Source organism: Aulonocara sp. 'chitande type north' Nkhata Bay, linkage group LG18, assembly GCF_057382095.1.
Source record: "Aulonocara sp. 'chitande type north' Nkhata Bay isolate Kocher_YH1m ecotype deep benthic linkage group LG18, A_spYH_male_GT1.1, whole genome shotgun sequence".
Lineage (NCBI taxonomy): Eukaryota > Metazoa > Chordata > Actinopteri > Cichliformes > Cichlidae > Aulonocara > Aulonocara sp. 'chitande type north' Nkhata Bay.
The window spans coordinates 19734136-19758237 of record NC_141361.1 but is presented as its reverse complement, the minus strand read 5'-3'; the positions used below and the strand labels follow the sequence as shown (position 1 = coordinate 19758237).

Here is a 24102-nt window from a genome sequence, read left to right as displayed (position 1 = left end):
CAAATTCTATTTAGTTTTATATTTAGAAAAAACCGAAACAGTAAAAATATTAATAAAAAATGTACAATTAAGCACTTGTGGTATTGTGGCTTCGGAAAAACTGACTAATATAAACTGCTGGTCTTTGATCACTGAGGTCCAAACACATGACATCAGCAGGGCTGTCTGTAGTCTGCAGGTTTACTGACTGATCATGTCTTTTTGTCCAACTCATACTTTCACAAGCAGAAGAGATTTACAGTATTAATCTTCCAAGATTAATGCATACGTTTTGGCAGGGAAACAACAAACCACGCTTCCAAATCCATGTTTTAACAACTTTGAACTGGCCTAACATAACACAGACCCATAGCTCCAGCTCATGTTGACTGAATATTCACTTTGAGTTGGATCCAAACTAACTTATGACACGTTGAACAGTATAATTAAGGGTAATCCTTGCAGGAGTTTGCAGCTGAACAAGCTACGTGGCATATAATCTAAAAGCAGTAAGCTAGCTCGCCCGTATTCAGACTGTAAAGCAGGTCCTCTTCATTACCTATGCAAACAGCACATATTTACACACACGTGTATAAAAGAATACACTCAAACAAAGAGCTTTGTGATGTTTTAAAGGCTGATGTTTTCTTTAGGTGTTGCCTTGGTGATACTGGTGAAAGTCTTTCCTTTGGTTAGGCCGACAGAAAATAAGACTGTGTAGGAAAACAAGTTCATATCCTAATAAGTGTTTTCTCCCCAAGGGTGTTCAGGCCAAAAGAGCCCCCACCCAGGCATCTTGAGTGCCTTTTAGAGGCCCGTGGTAGCACTGAGTGCAATTGAGGAAGAGTCAGATTATGGGTAATAGGCCAAGTGGACCACCTGCCACCTGTGGGCAACATCATTTTATTTTGTTCTCCTATGTTTTGTGTACTCCTAAATGTTGGTCTGGTTGGTCTGCACCTTATCGCTGTCTCAATGGGCGGATCGATCCAAATATCGATAGTATCGTTGGCACTGCTATTGTGTCAACACTAGCATGATATGATCGATGCTTCTACCCTCGAAGTTCAGAATGTAGCTCACTAAATTGTGTGTAAATTACACAATGACAAAATATACCACAGACATGCACTATGAAAAATGTCTGACCCTTTTTGTGGTTATATCTTTTTATCCTATAACACATTTAAACAACAGAGGTTGACCCAAAGTGCTCAAGAAACAGGCACATTTATATCCCAGGTATCCATAAAACCCAGTTTCACCAAACATAAAAAGCCAAAAGGTGTGTTAACTCATTATTGTGGATAGTAAAAATCACAGTAATTCAGTGGTCAATAAAATGTGTTCAGAATTTGCAAATTGACGATGATTTATCTCATAAGTCATGACACACTGCTCTTCCCTACATAAGCTCCCTTAATAAGTTGAAACTGTCAGAAATACTGGCCCTGTATTTATTTGGTATTCGATCGATATAACAATTTGCCTATTTCAAAAAATAACGCACCAATCAGCTACAATCAGCAGGGGAAGCCATCTGGTAACAGTACACCTCGAGTCCTTGTGTTCATGTGGAAGATGTAGATGTCGACCACCCATCTAAATGCTGTAGCAGATTAAGAACACCCCTATTCTTTTTTGTCTGCCTCAACATGACGTGAAAAGAAACATGGCAAGGCCTACTCACTAATTAGATGATCATGCGCCTCATTCTGATTGTGACTTTTCTCTTTGATTGACCCCAACTTAAGTGCTCGATGCTGGTGATGTCAATGGTGGTGATGGCTTTATGAAACAGCTGTAAACACACAAAAGGTCCACCAGGATTCATTTATCAAAGAACGGGGAAACCAGGCCTGAGAATTCCTTATGAGGATCCTGCCCTTCGTCCACAAGAGGTCAGAGTGCAGGGTTGCATACAGAACAACTTTTCAAACGTTGCAACATTTTGCTCACGGCAGAGCAGGTGAGGGGAGGGAGGGAAATGCTGCGATGACTAGCATGTTTACACCCAGCTACCGTTCTAGGTGACTGGTGCTAAACACAGGAAAGCAAGAGTCACGCTACACAATGCAATGCAGTTGTGCCCATGTAAAAATGAGATCAAGCTGTCACCTGGTCGGTGCCACCACCCACCAAACGCACAAACAATCACACCCCCATCAGCAAACGCATAGAGCTGTCAAATAAAGCAACGCTTGTAATTACGGGAGGGGCCGAAATTCAGATTTATTCATTATAAAATGAAGCCTGCCGATCGACGGAGGGACAGCTCTCCTCCATCTGTCATCGTCGAAGCCGCACGCGTCTGACAGAGGGATTCATTCGTCTTGTCGTCTTTGACAGTCGGATTTTCCCGGTGCACTCCCACCAAGAGTCGCACGGGATTTTTTGGAGGCATTCTAAAAAAGAAAACACTCTGTGACAAGGAATAGGCTCTTTATGAATGCAAATGAGTCTGGGAAAATTCACAGAGTAGCTAGCGGGCTCCGAGGCTCCGGCATCCGTCACATCTCCCCCCACCAGGCACAACCCACGCTTTGCCAAGAGGTCTAAGGGCTTACAGGGGCCCTACAGCAAGAACAGACACACTCAGGGGAAAAAAAGGGCATGGAAATCCTGTGGCTGACATGCACTGCGAGTGCCACCGGTGACTATTATTTTCATGAAAATGATCATCTTACTGTTTTTACATGCCATCCACAGAATCGCTGGTGGGTTTTGGGGCTTTTTTATTATAAACCATTCATCTCCAAATCCCTCTCTGTGTGCGGATATGTGCGTTTGAGGATGCGTCACTTGTATCACTTGACATTTGGCTCCCCTTTTATCCTGTTCCAAGGATAGTAAGTCAAATGCTGTGTGACAGGTCAACCCCTTCATATCAGTCATTCTTCACCCTGACCCAGCCTCGGCTGCACAAAAACACATCCGGCTTTTTCCACAGTAAAAATGATCACTGACTCAAAGATGCAAGAGATTGCTGCAGGGTTCAAAAGCATCTCCATCCTTACGCATCTAGTTTTTTTTTTCTTCTTCTTCGTCTGCAGTCGAAATCCAAGAAACAGAAGCTGTTCATTCAGAGGATTTATGTATAATATTACATTAACCATGCGCAGCTTTTGTTGTCGACTCCTGGTTTAAGTATTTAATTTCCTTAATCGTTAATCTGAGGTGCAAAGAAACTGGAACGGGTGGGTATTTAATTTAGTAGGAGTTCAGAGGAGGATGGTCAACTGAAGCAGAGCAGGGGCTTGGAAATGCTGACTCGGCTCCTGTCGCTTAATCTATTTGAGGCGTGATTAAAGTTTAATTCGTGCCCATCTCCTAATGCTAGCCGAGTGTGTGTGTGTGCTCCTCAGCAGTGGGTCGGTGAGTAGTTTCAAGCTGAGCCCAGGTCTTTTCTCTCTGTCTGGGCCTCACTTTATTCATGCCTGAGGGACGCCAGGAGCAGCAAACAACTGAATTTTTCATCAAGGTTACTTCCTGTGCCATGCAGTTGCTGCTTTCCCGCGCTGTGTTCCTACCTCATACATAACTTACCCTGCCCTGACCCGCAGCTCTCTCTCCAGGAGGAGCTGTTTGACCCTGGTCCAGATAAGAGAATATGTGCTGTGGAGTCAGCATCGGTTTGTTATGAAGCTCGAAATATTGTGATTTGGTTCACCTGGTTTGGTAAACCAGGCGAATATATCTGGAAGTGTGTAATCCACTAAATTACCCATGTTATACATGGTTTATTACACATTATCAGGCTTTTAAAGTGCATAAAGTTTTGTGGGGGGTTTTGGACGCTTCAAGAGGTAACGGGAGTTTCTAAAATGTTACGCCACTGTTTATTTTTATTTATAGTTCATGCCGTAGTTAAGTTCCAGTCCCGGATGCATTATAATCTTTGGTACGATCTGTCTTCTTCCATTCATCAGAGCAGCTTCGCCAACAAATTCAACTAGTTTACATTTCTGTTGGGAATATCAAACTCCTTAGCATTTTTAGTCTCCAAAAAACAACTCTGCAACTTCTGCAGAAAACATCGACTGTTTATAAGAACATTTTTACATCAAAATTCATCTGCAATTATAATCAAACTCTACTTTTTATGAGAATATTAATGCTGCAACAACACATTTGGTTTTAATGGAGGGAAAATATGCAGTGTCAGACGATTTTTTTCCCCCTTCTTCTTCTCTTTCATTAAGGCTGAAAATGCTGCTTTATCTCAATACAGCAATCAGAGCCACAAATGAGGTCTTATTTATTCTATTCAGAGTTTACTTTCCTAACGGCATCCGAGCAGTAAGGTCATTTTTGTCTATTGGCTTACAGTGGAATAAATTTGAATTTAGAGTGAACAGAATGAGCTCTTTCGATCATATTTCACGCTAATCAATGCTGCCTTGATTTGTAAATCAGAACTTAGGAGACTGATGAGTGGGGGGTTGACACAGATTGGGATTTGAAGAACCAACCTGACACTGCGGTTTTATATTAGCTGAATGATGGAGTAAAAAATATAAGGAAAAGAAAATTAATTGTCTTGACTCCTAAATGTTTTTTTTTCTCTCACTTTAAAGCATGCACGATTGCAGCTGAACCACCATCTCCCTTCAGAAGATTTACAAGATAAATATGAGGCCCCCTCCAACGTTATGACACAGTTAAATAGGGAATAAAATAAAGCCGAATGGCTGCTGGACTGGAGACTTCCATTTCAAGGCTGTGCTGTGCAGTCTTTGCAGCTCCTGAGTGTCAGACATTATCACCACCACTACCCTCAACCTCACCCTGCCCCTTGTGACAATTACTACTCTACCTCCCTATTCAGCACGTAATGAGAAAACTGACTGATCGATTTCTGTCCGGCCAGTAAAAAAAAAGAAGAAGAACAGACCACACTCCGAGGCACAGAACTGCAGTTTATCCACGTTACAATTTCGATTTTTCAGGCGTTAATGGGAGAAATACTATTGCAAGGCAGCAACTAAATTATTTTGATGATGTATTAATCATCTGATTCATTTCTTGATGAATCATTGGGTCTATGACATGTCAGAAAATAGCTGTCACAGTCAAAAAGTAAATACGACAAAGCAGATACAGTGCCCTTTTTTAATTGCATCTGCTCGTCTTCATTCCTACTGTACCGGCTCCCAATGTTGAGCTTGTTACTCAAGAAAAGTATGTATTACACATTACATTACTCACCACAGTAATTTGTTACACTACTCATTGCATTACTTTCTCGTCACTCCGTAAAATGACCTGAAATAATGTCTCATTTAGGTATGAACACAAAGCTGACAACACAAGACAAAGATGAAAAAGCCAAGTTGATTCTACTTTAGAAGCATGCTCGGATAGAAATGGAGGCTACAAACATGACTGCTTTTGTTACCTGTCGAAGTTCAGGCTCTGGCTGCGGGGCTGGGGTCGGCATACACTCAGCTTTAAAATCCCTCTCGGTTCTTGACTACTTTAGTGTTAGCATGCTATCTATGCAGTAGCCTTGCAAAGAGCCAAAGTTCTCTCAGCAGCAGGTATTCGTCTTAAAGTTTGCGAGGTTTCGTGTGTGATGCCGCTAAAAACAAAATGAAGCCAATGCGTTGGTGCCAAAAAAAGCGCAGTTCACCAAATGACCACTTGAGGCTCACTTCAAAGGTGAATCTATCCACACAGGCTTCAAATGGCAAAGTTGAGCTGGAAGAAAAATAAACACATTTAAAGAAAGGTACAAAAAAAATTTATATTGATAGTTTCATTTGCTGTGTCAACTTCATAGTGATTTTTTTAAGCCCTCTTCTTTAATTGCTAAATAAAAATAATAATAAATAACAAACTATCAGTAATTTTCCACCTGAGACCAGGAATGTCAGTTAAGTTTAGTAACTCATAAAGATGACAGGCAAAATAATAGTAATAGTTTTGCAACACATTTACCACAAGAAGTGCTGCAAAAGTCAAAGTGTGCAAATTTGTGAATTTGTGACTTGAGGGGGCACGTTTGAGTGGCTGAGTTGTGGTTGTAAACAGTAAATAAATAAATAGGAGTAAAATTATAGGTTTTCAGCTCTCAGTGTATTTGTGTAAGTATTAGACTACATATTTGTATTTTTTCCCACGTGTAAAACATTTTATTCCACAATTTTGACATTTTATTCAACAAGCCCTCGCATTTTTCAAAACACAAGGTGTTTGGATGAAGACACATCCAAACACCCAACGTACAAACACGGTCAGATATAAGGGCATTTGTTGATACACGACCGACATGCACACATTTTGTGTGAACTTTTGAGGTTTTGAGAAAGCTAAGGTATTAAACTGAGTTTTTGGCAGCTGTTTAAAACAAACTACAGATTCAGTGTCCTGACGGGCTGTTTGGATGCTACATCCTCTGGACTGTGTGTGCAACACAGATGGACCCTGATCAGATGATAAGAGACTTCAACTGCTGGAATAACGACTCAGCAGGGAGCTCCCCATGCAGGGCTTTATTTTTAATTAATGCAATTTTTAATTGGATTTAAAATGGAAATCCAATGACAGAAAGCTGGGCTAGTTCATTCGGTAGCAGCCTACGTTCTGGACTAACAAAATAACCTTTAGCAATATGAAGTGCGCAGGTACCAAGTTAAACTAGTCATAACAGCAGGTGGGTGAAGCAGCTACCAGTAGGAATGAAGGATACCACTGACCAACACAGGAAAGGGTGAGAAATACTGAACTGCCTACATAGCAAAAGCCTAAAAGTCCATCTCAATAAACTGAGGCGGTTTTAGATTATAAAAAATAATTATTTTGGCCAGCAGCATTACTCCCCAACAGCTGTAAACTGATAGGAAAAATGATCACATTTCTTTTTAATCAATTATCCAGATATTTTATGAGATTTATTTTCTGTTACTGGGTAACTGATGGTTGGAGTAATCTTTATTATATATTATATTATTAAATAGCATTAGCTCTTATTGCTCTCACAAGTAGGCTGTTGTGTTGGATTCCAAAGGAGGAAGGCTGCTAGTTAGACCGCTTTCTGTTACGACTCTTGTGGTCCAATATTCCAACTCAAGACTTGTAAAACGCTTTCCACAAACTGCTCTATGCTCTAATAAATTCATCTTGATTTATTGTTCCTTTGACTGATTACACGGGTGTAAATATTCAGCAGGAAAATATATAGTCCGGATGACAGAGTGTCTTTTCCGAGCACCACCATGCTGTCCTGTTGGGTCAGAGCTCCACTGCCACTCACAATTATTTATTAGGCTACATATGCACCCTCGATCCATCACTGTATTGCCACCCGGTCCGGTCACATCTCTTTATGTTTATTACAGTGTCCCACCTTCCCGAGGAAGATGATTGACGTTTTCGGAGAGGACCGAGGTGGGACTTGCGCGCTTCTTCTTCTCCAATCGTGGCTCGAGGGGCGGAGGCTTTTCATCCACACTCTGATTATGAGTCAGTTACCAGACATAAGCGAAACAATAACAGTTGGTGGTACTTTGTATCCAAAACCTTCAAAGGCAAGTTGAGTCTTTAGCGCGTTTTGGCGCATCAAGCTCTTGAGTATATCGGAGGTTTCATAAGAGGAGCACAACGCTCTCCACTTTTAATCACATTAGGAGCCTTTAATGTTCAATCCTGTTTTTTTTTCCTTCCCTACAGTAGCGGTGCAGGAGTGGCCAAAGCCTAAAGCAGCGATTCAGATCAGATTTCACCTAAACCAGCTGGGAGAGAGACCGAGAGAAAGCGAGAGAGAGGGTTTGTCAGTCTCCCTCCTCCCAAATCCAGAAAAGCTTACCAAGGAAAAAGGAGGAGTGGGCTGGGAGAGAGACACCGAGGAATCCAGAGGAATTTCCGAGGATATTTTCTCTTCTTTCTTTTTTCCTCTCTTCCCCTCTTTGATATTAAAATTTTAAAAGTTGGAGTGGAGGCAGCAGGGACCGTGGTCAAGGATGGACGAGCAGCCTCGGCTGATGCACTCCCACGGGGTAGGCATGGCCGGACACCCCGGCCTGGCGCAGCATATGCAGGATGGCACGGCAGGGACGGACGGAGAGGGAAGAAAGCAGGACATCGGAGATATATTACAGCAAATAATGACCATCACAGACCAAAGCTTAGACGAAGCACAGGCGAGGTGAGGCTTCACAAAACACTTTATTTATTCACGTGAAAATGGAAATATTTGGGATGGAGAGGGGGTGGGGGGGGGGGGGGGAGATCATAACATTGTGGTTCGGATCAAGACTGCCTCTAAATGAAAGCAATTACGCCCACCGAAGTGCCGTGACTGCGCGAAAGCGAAAGAAAGACCCTAAAAACTTGTCACGATTCGTGGTAAATTCTTTGCAAAAACTTTTCTGTCATTTTTTTAAGGTAATATATCGAAACTATAAATGATTGCGTGGCTATATGAGATTGACACGGGGGTGTGTTTTAGCTGTGGAGCACTGAGGCACCTCAGTCAAAGTGAGAGTCTTCTGCCTTGTTACAAAGGAGCTTACATTGTAATCCTATGCTGTAATAACATGTTGCAGATCCCTTTCTATAGCCTGCACTAGCAATAAAATATACATATAGCAAACATTTGAGGCAAGTTGTAGTACCTGAGTGAATTTTATTGGATGCTGCATAGGATAAATCTGTGTTTTCCAAAGATTTGAAGTCATGCATTGTGCATTTAAATTATTTTCAAAAGAATTATACCCACAAAGTATGGATTGATTTTTTTTAACAAATATATTTTTTCCCATGCTTTGGCTCCTGTAAGTTTTATATATTTGCATGCTTTGAAGTGCAATCCGCTGAGATATGTTGGGAAAATGTAACCTTTCGGGGATTTCAGCAAGTTCAGTTGTGTTGCCACTTGTTTGAATACTGATTTGGAAAGTGGTGTCCTGTCCCCCCCATCCCTCCTTTGTTTTTGTTTTTTTGTTTGTTTTTTTAGAAAACATGCACTCAACTGCCACAGAATGAAACCGGCTCTCTTCAACGTCTTATGTGAAATAAAGGAGAAAACAGGTAAGGTCACTTTTATGGCCAGTTCCTTGTGTGTCAGCATCACTTGTTTTCTTTTCTCTCTTTTTTTGGTGTCTTCTTTTGATCGTTGAAGCATTTTTAAAGAAAAGCAGAGGTCACGGTTATCTAGACTTGACTCTCCCAAACCAGTAAATATGTATTTACATCATGTTTTCTTTCACAAACCTCACTGACACTGGATAGCTCGCTGTCATTGGACATTTGGGCCTCTTTGGGACCGTCTGTCTTTCTTTCTTTCTTTCTTTCTTTCTTTCTTTCTTTCTTTCTTTCTTTCTTTCTTTCTTTCTTTCTTTCTTTCTTTCTTTCTTTCTCGCTCCTCTCTTCTCTGTTTTCCTTGGCCGAGTTTGATGGTGTTTGCTGAAGTGAGCTGTTTTGCATGCAGAGACAGGTCAGGGGGATTTTCTGTTTATGTTCGCAGCCTGGGTCAAAGTCATGAAAAAGAATGTGTGAATTATTACTCTCTTAACAGCAGATTAAAAGGAGAGCTCCTCACATGATGAAAGCCTGTGACTATTCTCTGAGGGATGTGGCAGAGCGCTGCTTTTGAAGGGGAGGAAATAAAACAAAAGATCCAATATAACCTTATCTGTGAACACAACTTTGAAGCTGTCTGAGATTATTGAGAGAGCCTTGTCACTTTGGCTGCTCGGTTGTCGCGTCGCAGCCATGCAGACAGCTGAGAATAAACACGGGACTTGTGCTGTATGGAGGCAATGCCGTTTTCATTAATTTAACATGAACTGTTGTTCACTGAAGCTTCACTCTTATGAGTCAGAGTTTGGCACAGCCCCCCCCCCCCCCCCCCCTCCAAAAAAAAAAAAGAAAAAGAAAATGAAGGGAGAACGTGTAGACACTTGATTTTCGTCACATTTAAAACGTGAAGCCCATGAGGAAGAAGCTATAGCAGGCTGGGGCCCTGCTTCTAAATTGCAAGGCTTGGAAAAGTGAGAGAGTAATGCCTGGCTCTTTGTAAACTGTCTGGCGTCTCCCCGGGTTCAACCAGAGTTCGTTTCCAAAAAGAAGAACAAAGTGACTTGGACCTTTTCCTGGCTTTTCCCCCCTGCCTCTCCTCTCTTCCCACCGTTCTTGGCAACCAGGATTTCACAGGGCTTCTGACGAGAGAGGCTCCCCCCAGACTGCAAATTGCCCTCCCCTCCGCTTAGCACCAAGTTTGGAAAAGGAACATAATTCAATTCAATGTGGATTACATTTTCTCTCTCTCGCTCTCTTTTTTTTAATGCATCGGATCAGTTATTTTTACTTAAAATGTGGCTGGGGAACATTTCTCCCAAACCACAAATCAGCGAGCTCTAAATAGCTACATTGTTTTGATGGCGACAGAACGACGTATAAAAAGTTAAGAATAACCCAAGCAATTTGTGAGGGAATCAAGAGTGAATGGCTGCCTCTCTGTGTCCTCCCTGTCTGCGTTTGAAGAGCTGAGCCGTGGCTCATCTTCGCCCATAGGAGGTTTGTGCAGACGAAACTGAAAATCCTTTCACTGCAGTGACAGAGAAAATGACTCAAACCTTCACCATGGCATTTACAGCCAAATGTGCTGAGTGCAGTGTATGCGAGCGGAGTACAGCCTGTAATTTGTCAGCCTTTTTTATATTCTTTATAAAGAGTCAGCTTCTCCCTGCTTTTTACACTGTTGCAGTGAGAGTGTCTGCGAGAAGAAGAGCGAGCAGGGGGCGATGAGTACAGCAGGGCAGATTTGAAGCAACGCTTTCTCCTCGACCTTTAACTGAAGAGAGGAAGTGTTTTTTCTCCTTCTTCTTTACGTCATCTATAGGTGCTGCATGTTCACGTGTCTGTGTGTGTGTGTGTCTTGTACGCGCCTCTTCTTTGTGGTGCGAGTGTTGACAGCAGCAATATGGGACATTAGAGCAGTGAGGTGTCCATTGGCAAGCAGCTGGCAAACAAGGCAGGAGCACATGCCAATAGCAGGCCTTAACTGATGACCTCACACACCCCCACACCCTGTTTATTTGCGCAGGGGTCGTTCCTGTGTCACAGATTTAGAGTATTTAGCAAGCTTAAACAAGCTCAGGTTCACACGCTGGCCGATGGAAAAGCAGCGACAGAGATTTGTGTTACGACTTACAGTCGTACCTTTCGACACCGGGGTTGTTTGGCCCGTCTTCTGGCCCCTCTCGACTTTTTTCTTTTTTTAAACTATCATCATTGTTTCTGCAGTTCCTGAGAGCACTTAGAATTTGTTTTCCTGTGCTTGCTTCACATCCTGTGAAGAGAACCGGAGAGCGTCTTTGTTTGTGTGGAACCATTACGGCGAGACAAGCTGGCACGTACAGGTTGACTAAGTAAGAGAAGCCAGCCACCAAGTCAGTGTTTCTGGGTGTCAGATTTCAGGCCTACGCTCTCCCTCTCTCACTCTCTGTCTATCTGTGGGCCTGCGACCGTTTCGTCAGGCCACTCTTGTCAGCAGCCTCACATTACTCCCATGCAGGCTCGGGTCAGATGGCGAGCTCCTGCATGACTAATGTGATCAGACGGATAATGCATTACACCGCTTGAACTTATCAAAGCTGGAGACCTGCTGAATCAGTCCATCCCGCTAAGTGCCACCCTCCGCTCTCAACCCCCCCTCCTCCCCATGCATGTGCCGCTAATTGGACGTGTACACACAATTTAGATATTCACAGTGGTGTTGATCTGGTCACTTTGGAGGTGTCATGAACTCTTGAGCAAATGTTGTTCTTTCAGTGTCAAGAAGGCGGCTTTTGTTTTGATGGCTCAAGAGTACTCTTTGATAGTAGAGATGCACAGATCAAGCAGCCAGGCACAGATTTTCAGTGTTCTCAGTCCAGACCTGATTCGTTGCATGTAAAACTTGGGCACAGTGGCACAGGCAAAAAGTGGTGTGTGCACTTTGGGGGGACAATCAGAAAAACTTTAGTGAGAACAAACTTTAATCAGACACTTAAATCCCCCCTGAACATGGTTATTTTAAAGAAGCTAACAAAGGTAAAGTGGTTAAAGCTAATGAGCCTCAGTATGAGCAAAGGATAGTTACTTTGGGGATGAGTAATAAATAAAAAAAGGGTTCAAGTCCTGTTATCTGGTGAATTTATAAACTTTTTACAAAATGATGTAAGGACTTGATTTTTGTCTTGCGATATAAATGTGTTGCACCTGCTTTTGTAAAATATGTCAGGTAAAGGTGGGTGCACAGCGACTTACTGTCGGGTTATTATTTGTACCTCATTTTGGTAGCATAACACTTTGTTTTCAGAGTAGTTTATTAAGCAAGAGAAAATCTGTAACTTACTGCAGTTTGAGGTAAACTTTAAAGTTTACTAATTTTATTATGAAAATAATGTTTTACATTGTAGAAAAGCTGATTTTTGGTTCTATATGTTGTCAGTTAGAGTTCTTAGAAACTATATGATAGTTTAACCAATAATACCGGCTGGACCAAATGGTCTCTAACAACCCAACAACTGGTGGCTGCCAATGTGTAATTCAGATTATATGGGATTGTTTTTGTTTTAACCTTAAAAAAACAGTCTAATGGATTGAAACAAAACAGCAAAACGAGGACACACTGCAGCCTGTAAATGACCAGGTGAGATGAGTAGCAACTGATAGCATACTTAGCATTAGCTTGGTAATCATACCAATGAGAATCTCCATCAGCATCTCTGTGCAGGAAAACGCACCAACTTGTGTTTACCAAGCTTTTAATTAAGGAAGCAGAGCACTGGAAAAAAAAAAAACGTGTAACACTGAGCAGTAGACTTAGTCAGTCCCCAATAGATGACATATTTGTCCAATGCCATCACTGCAAAATCCAGATGGGATAAGGCAGCATATCCAGATGTTTTGTTTTGTTTGATCAGCTGTTGAAAATATGTATTATTTACCATGAAAAACAGCAAAGCTTCTTAATGCAGTAGGTGAAGCCAACAAGAGTTGGCATTTTGCTTAAATAAATGAGTGAAACGAATAAGTGATCATATTCAGTAACATCAGTATAGCAGTAAATAGCAGTATTGAGCATCATGGATCCTGACTTTGACTGTTCACTAATTACTAATCAAATAAGTGGTGTCAGATCTGCTTTGCTTGACTGAAATAAGCCCAAAGGTGCACGGCGATAATGTCAAATTACCGTTTTCTGTAACATTAGCGTTAAACACTTGGAGAGGTACTGGTTGGGCTCAATTCAGCCGTGGATAAACTGGTCACTATGGCTCCCAGTCCTGCAGTTTTTCAGTATTTAATTGACATGGCTGTCCATGATGAGTTCAGGGGTTAGTGTTGCCTCTCTTTGTTACCCTCCTCTCATCTCCAGTGACAGATGGAGGCATTAGTCTCCAATGTGGCGCTGTCCTGAAACTAATGGCTATGTCCTTGGTTTCCCCGCGCTAGCTGGGAGACTGTATATCTGTCCCCGGCTTGGAAGTGCCGAAGCAGCAGTTTATCCCCCTATGTTTTAGTTTCCACGGAAATAAGGCTGAACAGGACTCTGCCTGTTCTCTCATAAATAACTTCAAATAAATAACTTCAAAATGTGTGCGAAGTTTTCCCGAGAAAAATATTGCCTGGCTTTGATTTATGCATTTATCGGAAAACTCTTCCTCTACTTACCAGAAATGTTCGTCTAAGTGAATAATAATAAACATGTAGTATATTTTTATAAGTATAGTCGGAGAGGGGATGTGCTGACTGTCAGTTTATCTTTGCTTTTGAAGTGAGTTATGACATGTGTAAATAGACCGGACTCCCTTTTATTCACTGGCATTTCCTCTATATTCATATTTATGCTCACTACATATTCACTTCAGGGGCAACAGCAAGTATTTTTGCTGTTTCCTGTCCTCTGATATAAACTCACTTGCAATTAGGACAGCTAATATATTATGCAAATGTTGACTGGCTTAATTGAGACATGTTAATCATGTTTTAAGAGGCTAATTACAGCCCTGTATATGTGAGGTGGGAGTTGTAATTAGCCGTGATAACAGATCTGGCTGTAGAATGGTCATATTCTGTGTGTCGATGTATGGGAAGGGTGTGTGTCTGTGTGTGAGATATAGGTATGTTGCTGGGCTTGTTCTATGTTTGCTTTCACTCCTTATTTTTACAGACCTCTCGCCCTCTTTAGCACACAAAAACAATGATAATGTGTGTTTACCTTTCCACTGTTTTTGTCCTCTTTACGTAGTCACAAGTTAAACTGGCGTCCACGTCTGTTTGCTTCACCTTCGCTGAAAGGGCAATAGGGACAGAAAGACGGAGCTATCGGCTCACCTATCCAAGAGAAATATGAATTCATTGCGTCTCTTTCTATAGTTTGTTTCCTGCACTTTTCAGTCTGGTTATCTGATGCAGCAGCGCTGACCATTCTGCACGCCGGGCTTTTATTCGAGACTGTGTTCTTAGTTTTCTGACAGAGATCATATTCAGATCCATTACGCTAAGAATGCCTTCCCACTTATCGAATATAAAATTGCTTTAGAGAGGAAATTTGCTCTATGGCAGAGTGGAGTTTCTTTTTTATCAGATGTTTGTCTCTAGAGCAGCTTTTAGTGTCTACAAAACAGCTCTGGTGACATTATTGCAACTGCAATTGCCTCACCCATTGTTTTTGTTATTGGTGCTGTTTGGATTTGATTGGATTTTCCACAGTCTCATGGAATTGCTTCACGCAGCGTGACTGGCAAACGCATATATCCTCATACTGTTGGTGTTGAAACACCTGCAGATCTTATTATTGATATGTTCATGGGGCTCTAACCATACACTCCTACCTTTGAATTATACTGGGGGGTTTTTTGGCCTTTTTTTTAAATACCTTTCATATATTTTCTTGTGCCAAAAAATGTAAGTTATAACATATTCAGATTTTCTTGATGGAGGTGTGTTTTCCTGGCACCCTGCCACTAAAATGTAAGTGGTGTGTAGGCAGCATGCTGGGGTCGTACAAAGGACCCCCTGACTTCGATGAACAGTCAAACATAAAATGGCAAGCACTCTTCCCTGGCTGACTTAGTAAAAATGACACAAATTAATACATGCTGCTTAAACAGGACCAAGATTAATGGTTGCCTTTCGCAGCGGCTTAGATCCACTGTCAGTCGCTGCTCGCTGCCCAGATGGAATCAACACCAATCAATGAGGCTGCCTGACTCTCACTAGATATCTGCTTAGGATGCTGAGTGGTTCACACACACACACACACACACACACACACACACACACACACACACACACACACACACACACACACACACACACACACACACACACACACACACACACACACACATTTAAATATGTACTGTACATCCACACACAGCTATTCGATGCGGTACTCTTGTGTCTCTCCTCAACATTTCTTCGGATAAACTCTTGGGCATATATTGTGTTACTTCCCATACAGTGTGACGTTCAATCAGGTGCCACAAAGTCAGATGGGGGAGAGCAGTGAGGCTGATGGCTCAGTAGTGATTGGATGTTTCAATTACTGATAGTAATGCCATGGTGTAGTGAGTCATGCAGTGCAGATAGCACCATTTATTTTAATCAGGACAGGGGAGAGATGGGTGTGGATGTGTCTCCCTCATTTCAGAGTTTCACATTTAGATGCAGGGGAGTGTGTGCTCTCTTTCTCTCGCTCTATCTTTCTCTCTCTTTATGTCACACACAAACACTCGCACACAACCGTGCACACATGCACATGCTCAGGTGGATTGAGAGTGGAGGAGAGGTTGCCGTGGGTAACGCATAGCGACAAGGTACTCTCTCGGTGAGCTATTCTAATTTATGTTAATAAACCTCGCCTGTGCCGTGAGAGACAAAAGGGGCCACAGATGAGCCTTGGTAACCTCGGCACCTTCGCTGGAAGGAAAGGCACAGACAAAGAACAATGCAGACACACACACGCACACACACACAAAAAAGCAGAGAAGAGATATTGAACTGTAGAGAAAGACACAAATACTGTGGCGGAGAGCGATGATAAATTTAGCCACACAAAGAGTTGTTTTTGTGGCTGCAAAATCAAACAGTCTCTTGCTGGCAATCTTCAGTGCGGTGTACGGTATGTACTATTTCTGCGCGCGTGTCACAGTGTGTGTTGCAGGGGCAGAAACAGGCAGGCAGGCTGTCTCTGGGGATTGTTGCTGCTAATTCCGTGGGGCCTATAGAGATGCGGGGTTCCTGCAGTTTTTGGATCACTTCCCTTGGCAAATGTGACACCACAGGTAGCATTTAGCACAGTGGGGCGAGAGCACGGATGTTAGCACAGGTCAGCACTTGGCCTAGCCACCTGGCAGTGTAAATACCATCTCTGAGAGTAAGATAAGGGCCCTTAAGCCGGCTTCTGAAGGAGGCAGGCAAAAAAGGGAAACCTCAACATGCAGGATTTTTTTCAAAAAAGGGTGTTAGAGTGAAAGATTTTTTTTTTTTGTTAGAAAGAAATACATTAATGCCACTCGTGTCATATAAAATGTCGTTAAACTCAAATTACATTAGAAGCAGCGCCGATTTTCTCAATCGTCAGCAGGTTTGACTCAAAGTTTTATCTTAATCTGTTTTGTGTAGATATCCGTTGCCTCGTTGCTATTATATGTTTTCAGTGTGAAAACTAACCAAACCATTTTCTGTTTGGTTAAATACGTACCCAATTTTCGCAGTAACAGCCATGAGGATTGATAATGCGGTGATGCTTCCTTGCTGCTTCCCTGTACAGTAAAAAATCTGTATCCCCTACCCAAAGAGTGAAAGCTGTGGATTTCCACTGTGCCTTCTGTCTGCCAGCTTGCCTTTGGCGATGTTAGTTCTGGACAGTTAACTCCTACTGAAATTATGTTAATTGCTGTCATTTTCTTTTTTCTACTTGAGCATAATCAGCAAATTATATACTTCTGTTCATTTATTACCGAGCCGCTCCTAACGGAGTTTTTACCCTTCAAAAGATTAAAAGTTAGGAGGTAGTTTGCTCTTATGATTTGTGTATATTCATGCGGGTTTATGGGTATTTTTATGCTATTAGCAATTTGTTATTTTCTGTATCAGTTTGTAATTGCATCAGCTGTTCTGGGCCATAAAAGTTGTCTTAATGCTCCGAATGTGGTGTGAACGCTGTGCTAGTGACACCTGAGAAGTGCTTGTGCTGGAGCCTATCGAAACATAACTTGTGTAAGGTTTATATCGTTTTAATCTTTGTTTGACAGTTTGCCAGTGTGATGCTTTTGTGTTGTTTTGGCAATACTGCCACCCTGGATGCCATCATGCCGCAAGGTTGTTTTTGGCATTGTTACAAAAGTTTCAGGTGTTCACGCACTTAGTATGGAGGAACAAACATAAACATCTTATTCCTGCAGCTGGTGCAGGACTCCTAACTGGTACCAGAAAAAGAGAAAAGAATCACACCTGCACTGTTCTCTGCACCGTCTACCTGTTAAATACAGAACTGATTTGAAGATCCTTTTATTTGAATAGGTTGACACCTGGGTACATTTCAAATCTTCCCTGTCTCTACTCTCCTTCTGGGTCTCTCATATCCTCAGAAGAACTGCATTTTAACTGTTCCACCATCATGGTTAGTGGGTAAGGCTGACTTTAAGTTGGAGCAGCAGCCCACAATTGCTGGACAAGCTTTCCAATTACAATCAAAGGTTTGCTCTTTGTTGGTGCTTTTAAGATGAAGACTTGCTGGCTTTCAATGGTCTTTTGTAGTTTTTATTGGTCTTTAGTAGTTTTAGTATTTTGGCACTGATGATCACAGTGTATGTATGTTCCCTAACTCTTCCTAGATGCAATTATTCTGGATAAAACGAAGGATATAAACTATATACTTACAGTTTACGACATTATTTAGGAAATATTTAAAATCATAATCTTGGTTACTAGGATTATTGACATTTGTATAACTTCTGGGAGACATTTAAAATGCATTTTTAAACATTCAAATCCTTACAAATTATATATGTAGTAGCTGATCTCAAAATGAAAGGTGACATGGCATTTAACTGGTACAATTGTACATTGTACCTGCCTGAAACAGGTATCTCTTGTAACGAGTCTCAATGGGAATACCTGTTTAAATAAAAGCTAAATAAAAATTTTGAAAGAAATTACAGGAACATTACATTACGTGTACATTTTTGATACTGTGGGTACTTTACATGTGCACGCTGTTGTTACGAATATGTGTAAATAAGTGTTCATCAAACACTGAAACTGTGCATCTCATACAATAAAAAGTGTAGCTTACAAAAAGAAAAATACCTGTATGTATTTATTATTCATTTGTTTGGTGTTCGTGAACAGCCGTTTGTTGCTGTCTCTCTATGAAGATAAAAAGAATGACATGATAAATTAACTTGCACATCTGTGTTTTCACATATCTGTGTGAATAAACGTCACAGGCAGTAAAAGCTAGCAAAAACCTCCAGTATAAGTCTAATTACCACTTAAGTTACCTTATAGGTACGGGTAGGCCTGAAGGTTAGGGGTAGATGCTCTGATGTCACTCTCTGGGTGTAGTCAGCTTGACTTCATTTGAAGAATTATAGGAATCTTCCCATTGTGTGCATTATTAATTACTCTTATTTTCATGTCTAGGTTTATGGACTACCCTTTCGAAATCCCTCACTTTCTATGTGCACACATACACACAGGCATGGCCTCTGCTGTTACAGGAAGGCAAACTGTGTTAGTTTAACCTAACAAGACCTCTCGTTTTTACGTTAAACTAGGTCACGTGACACAAAGACAAGTAATATTAGACATGCATTTATTACCACTTCATTGAATAAGTTTCAGTGAGTGAGCGTACATGGATAATTTATTTTCAGACTTCCCTGAGGCAGACCGCATGACAGTATGTGCAGGTTCGCCCACGCCATGTTGTAAAAGGAGGATTTTAGTGCTTTCTCGCCGATGCTTTCACGAGTCGTTCACAAGATATGAAGCGACGACCCCGTGACTCCGCGCATGCCTCTCACGCCTTCAGGGGAGCAGCTCTTCTTCTAATATTTTTTATTTGGCTTTGCTGCCACCACCTTGCAGCCTGTTTTATTGGATTTTATTGATGTCCTTCAGCACCATGTTTAGCAGTCTCCTCCCCTAAACACATAAAATTCCTTTATGTTCCTATTACTTGAGTTTATGAAGAGCGTCTTCTCCCACCTCCCTCCCGATAAGATCATATTGATAGATTGATATTGGGAGAGCTGTAGTGTGATAAAGGCGTGGGGGTTAAGAGCTTCTTGGATAGTTTAACCTTGATAAAACAGTTGTTTCAGTGAGGCTGATTTTGCCCCATCCGTCTTCATCCGTCAGGGCCCCTCTGAAGTATGCAAATGAAGGCAGTAGAGGGAAGCGCCGTGTGCGGTTAAATGGGGCGTTGCGAATGTGCGGTGTACCGCGCAGACGGGGTGATACTACTTACTGTCCAAATTTAGTGTGTCTCTTCTGAAACACCCCACCCCCTTCCTTTTTTTTGGTCTGCCTTTCGAGAATATATACACCCTGAGAGCTACTGTGGCCTCTCGTAAAATGATTGCAGCTGTGACAGAAGCAAATCACTTGGCCCTTTTTTTTAACGTTGTTTAAAATATATGTTATTATAGATTTTAGTGTTTTTGAGCAGCGCGTTAGCCCTTTATTTGTGACTCGTACCTGCATTTACATGTTGCAGCGGGTTTTACTGCATGCTCCAGCCATACATTTTTAGAGTATGGCTGTTTACCATGGTAATTAGTGAGTCTGGAGGTGTAAGGGTAATGATCTTTGTGATAATAACTGTTTATGCCTTAACACTGCTCTCCATTCACAGTTTATGTTGCTCAGGCAGCTTCATTTGCCTGATTAGTTTTGTACCTACTCAGCAGCATTAGGGATGGGGTTTTTTTCTGTGTGTGTGCGTGTGTTTGATTCTCTCATTTATCTCGCGTGTCGGCATATTGATCGATTCCCCTGCTCACTCATTATTTTGTTCTGTTCTTCACAACTCATTTTCAGAAAGGGGGGCCAGCGCCAAGGCCACAAACAGATACCGTGTCTCCTCGTTGCTGTCTGACTAGCCACCACACGCATAAAGCTGTCAATCAGGAGCTCTCCTGCCTGCCCTTTGTTATGGAACGCCAGCTCTGTGGGTGGGTCCTCTGGGTGATAGATGGTTTTGAGAGCCTATCGGACTGCAAGAAGCATCCATCTCTGTCTGGAGCCTGTTAAACAAGCTTGGGAAAGCAGCCATGTAGTCCTAACCACCACTGGCCTCCACTAAAAAACCCCATTAACATTAATGAAGGATAGCTTTAAAAGTTCTCCAGTAATAGGCTTGAATTGGATTTATGAGTCAGATAGTTTGCCAGAGAGTACGTCATGAAAAATGTCGCTGCTAGATAAATGGAAATGAGTGTTTGAAAGGTCTCGGGACACTGTTTCAGCGAGGATTTCAGCTCAGCTTTGAAACTTTTTTCCCCCTCTCACCCCTCAATCATTTCCCCCTCCAGCTCTAAAATCAAGCTGCAGCTTCGGTGGCTGTGAGGGAAAGCGAGGTGTTTGATGTTTTAAGTCACTGCAGAGATAAAGCTGCTCGACTTACACTCAGTGCCTCTGCTTCTAGTGGGGGGAAAAAATAAGTTCTTAATGCTTTTTTTAAAGGCCTTTCATCCCAGGTGGCACTGGCCATTTCAATATCTTGCAACTACCACTTTACCTGTCTGCAAGGTCCCTATAGATGGCTGATGTGAAACTGCCATTAGCCAGCCAATTCCTCAGCCACAGATTACTGTGCCAGTACGTGGTAATCACAATGTTGAAAAGGTCTGATTGCACTCCATCCAACCTACAAAGTGTGGCGTAAATGGGTTTTTCGAAGGTCTGCAGTTGGTTGTTGGTATGTCATCATAGTGCATTAGGACTGTCAGAGGCAAAATAACAGTTTTTGAAACCTCTTTCATTTCATGTGAATGTTAACAGGATGCAGAAATACACTCAGAAGCAACCAGGCAAACAGGGTCCTCAGTGAGATGGTTCAGTGCAAGTGCCCGATGTACGAGCTGAACCATGAACTTGTTCCACTGGAAATAGATGTATTTGAGGTCTTTCTAATTTTCCGGAGCTCCCCACTCTCTCGGTTTCTCCCTCTTTCTGTCTTTGTTTCTCCTCCCATCTTCTGGCTGGTGTGCTCTCTGCTAACCTCGGATATCATTACCGTCAGAGGGAGGTTGAAGGGAGAGACAGGTTGCTATTCTTAATGAATTCCGCTATGTCTTTGCACTCCCCCACCTAGTTAACCCTGCCCACCGCCCCATCGTCATCGCCCCCACCCTCCCCCTGCTCAAGGTGTCAAATTAGAGCAGCTGGAAAAGGGGAGAACAAGGAGATGAGCAAGGTACATCTTACCCCAGCTCATTTCCTCACTCTCCTTCAAATCACCTCATACAACATGATATTCATGAAAAGTATCCATGTAACAACTGGGGAAATGGTTGGATACACTACACATATTCTCTTTAATTATTAAGAAGCTGGTGTTGGGATTGATGCTCCTCATGCACTGGTGTGCAGTTAAAGTAAAATAAGTAAAATAACACAAAAGTATGAAATTACGATTTTGTAAAAGCAGGCAAGTGTTTAAAAAGTCGAAAACAACTACATTCGGCAAAATGACCTGATGAAGAGGTGGTCAAAGGAAGAATCCAATAAGCTTGGATATTTACTTTATAAATACATCACACCAGTGACTTGTTGATTGGGGCTTCGATGCTGTTAGGAGGTCCCTGAGGGCTGACTTTAAACTACTAATGGACAATTGGCTTTGACGTCACAGTAGCACAAAAAAGGGGGCCATGTGTTTGCAGGGTGGTGAGTGTTTAGGGGTTGGAGGTATTTACATGAGCAATAAAAGGTCTTTCCAGAATGTGAGTTTGTTATCCAGTTGCAGTAATTATTATTGTTAATTGATATTTGCTTCTCAAGTGTCCTCTCATTTGTGTATGCGTGTTATCATTTATTATTTTTGTATAAACGTTTATGATGTTTGATGATTGGATAAGGTCTGCCCTTCAAGCATTTGAATATGTTACGGGATCATTAGCATTAGTGTAATTTCAGTGCTGTTTCTGGTCAAGGTGCAGGTGATTTCATTTTTTTATGAGGCCTGTAATGAAGAAGCGTGTCCTTGTTGCATATTTCAGTGACTTGTGAATATTTTTCCATTTTTTTCCCTAAACATCTCAGATTGCTTCATGGCAGTTTTTCATGGCAAAACTTGAAGGACATGTGTTACACAGTATTTGTGGTGTAAATACTTCAGTTTCTAAATTCCTGAATACAGAGTAAACAGTGAAGGTGTCAAATTGCTGACATGCAGTGCAGCAAGAGCATGGTTTCAAAACTCGAGTGACATACAGTAGATGTGCCAGCAATCCATCCATCTATCCATCCATTTCCTTTCCTGCTTATCCAATTCAGAGGCGTGGGAAGGGGGGATGGGTGGGCTGCAGCCTGTCTCGGATGTCACTGGGAGAGAGGCAGTACGCTGCAGACAGGTTGCCATTTAAAGAAAGAATTCAGTGATTGTCTAATATTATTTGTGACCTGTAAATACAACATCTCAAATGTTGAAATTGAGCCATTTTAATGTAATTTTTTTAATTAGCGTTCAGTTTGAATTTTACATAAGCACCACAGTTCAAAAGTGAACATCCATGGTGATGATAGCACAAGTGCATTAGTGCAGATGGTGAAGGCATTATTAATACTGACTTACCTAAATATGGGTTTGGAGCAGGGAAGGTGTTGCTTATATCATCAAGACAATGCCAGTTCACATAGTCCACAGTGGTAAACACGTATACTGTCCTGTGTTGTGGGGCATTCCCAGTGTTGGAATGGGGTTGTATCTCAGAGTAGTAATTTAATATTCTCTTTGCTATGCATCCGAACACTGTTCCAACTCACACCTTTAAATTTAGTTCAAGATCTTAAAGTTTCCAAAAAATGCAAAAAAAAAAAAAAAAAAAATCCCTGAAAAACTACGTCATGGTGATAAAATTCAGACTTTGACGTAGTCGTAAAAAAGGGGGCCTCGGTAAGGAGCTGAAACAAAATCAAAGAGTAACATAAGATTGTTCACCGGCGCTGAAAGGCTGTTATTTGTTTAAGCCGTACTTTCAGCAGATGTAAGTACATGAAGTTGTAGCATATAGCAACCAAAGAGCTCTGCTGAAGTGCATCAGTTTGATGTTACAGCTGCTGCGTTTGGCCAGTTATGCTCAGGATTGAGAAGATCACACGCCAGCTGTTAAAAAAGAAAAGCACACAGATGTAAGCTCCGTCACCGGTAGCAGTTTTTAATGATGTCAGACTGTTTCAGGGTGGATTTTTTTCCTGTGAGCCCAAGCAGAGCTGTTGTCTACTTCACCCCGGCATTAGTGTTTGATAGTCCTGACTCAACAGAGACTCGGCATCCCCCCGTGGCTGTGCTTACTCACTCCTGAGCCCAGTGTTTAGTTTTCCTTGGCAGACCCGGGCCACAGCTCATTAGACTAAGAGAATGTGCTTGCCTTAATTAATGACATGTAAATATCCTTGAATTGGCCACATTTGCATATTAAGAGAGATTTGTGGAATCTGTGGAGTAATATATTTTAATTAGGGATTAATTAAAAATAATGGGAATTTCATTTCGCCTGGCAGGTTGTGTTTGGTGCGTCGGGGCCCAATCTTTGAACGCAGAGGCAGCTACCAACATGTGAAGGAAGCTCTCTGCTCTTTCACCCGCTATCTGTGCTGCATACAAAAAATTTTCTCTAACACACACACACACACACATACTGGCATCACATTCCTTGAGATGCCAGAGTCTTCCCAGGGGGTCTCCACAAAGCGCTGTAGCTTTGAAAAGCGGGTGAGGAGGAGGCGATTCCAGCTTGAACACCCACAATATGTTTTTGGGGATGGTCCCAGTTTGGCTCAATTTCATCTCCTCTCATCTTTCTGTATCTGTATTTTTTTCCCCCGTATAGTTGGGGAACGGCTCTCAGACACGGAACACTAGTTATGTTGGCAATTATGTTAATGGATGCC

The 24102-nt window shown here is 41.9% G+C and overlaps 1 protein-coding gene across 3 annotated transcripts in view; it reads left to right on the top strand.

Moving 5' to 3' along the window:
• Positions 1–24102, top strand: part of pbx1a (pre-B-cell leukemia homeobox 1a) — an 88589-nt gene that overhangs the window by 29932 nt on the left and 34555 nt on the right. For all 3 annotated transcript variants that reach the window (XM_086272432.1, XM_086272431.1, XM_086272430.1), the window contains 2 exons: positions 7320–8125; positions 8936–9009. In XM_086272432.1, the coding sequence (XP_086128558.1) occupies positions 7941–8125; positions 8936–9009 (259 nt within the window). In that variant the 5' untranslated portion in view covers positions 7320–7940. The remainder of the gene's footprint in view (positions 1–7319; positions 8126–8935; positions 9010–24102) is intronic.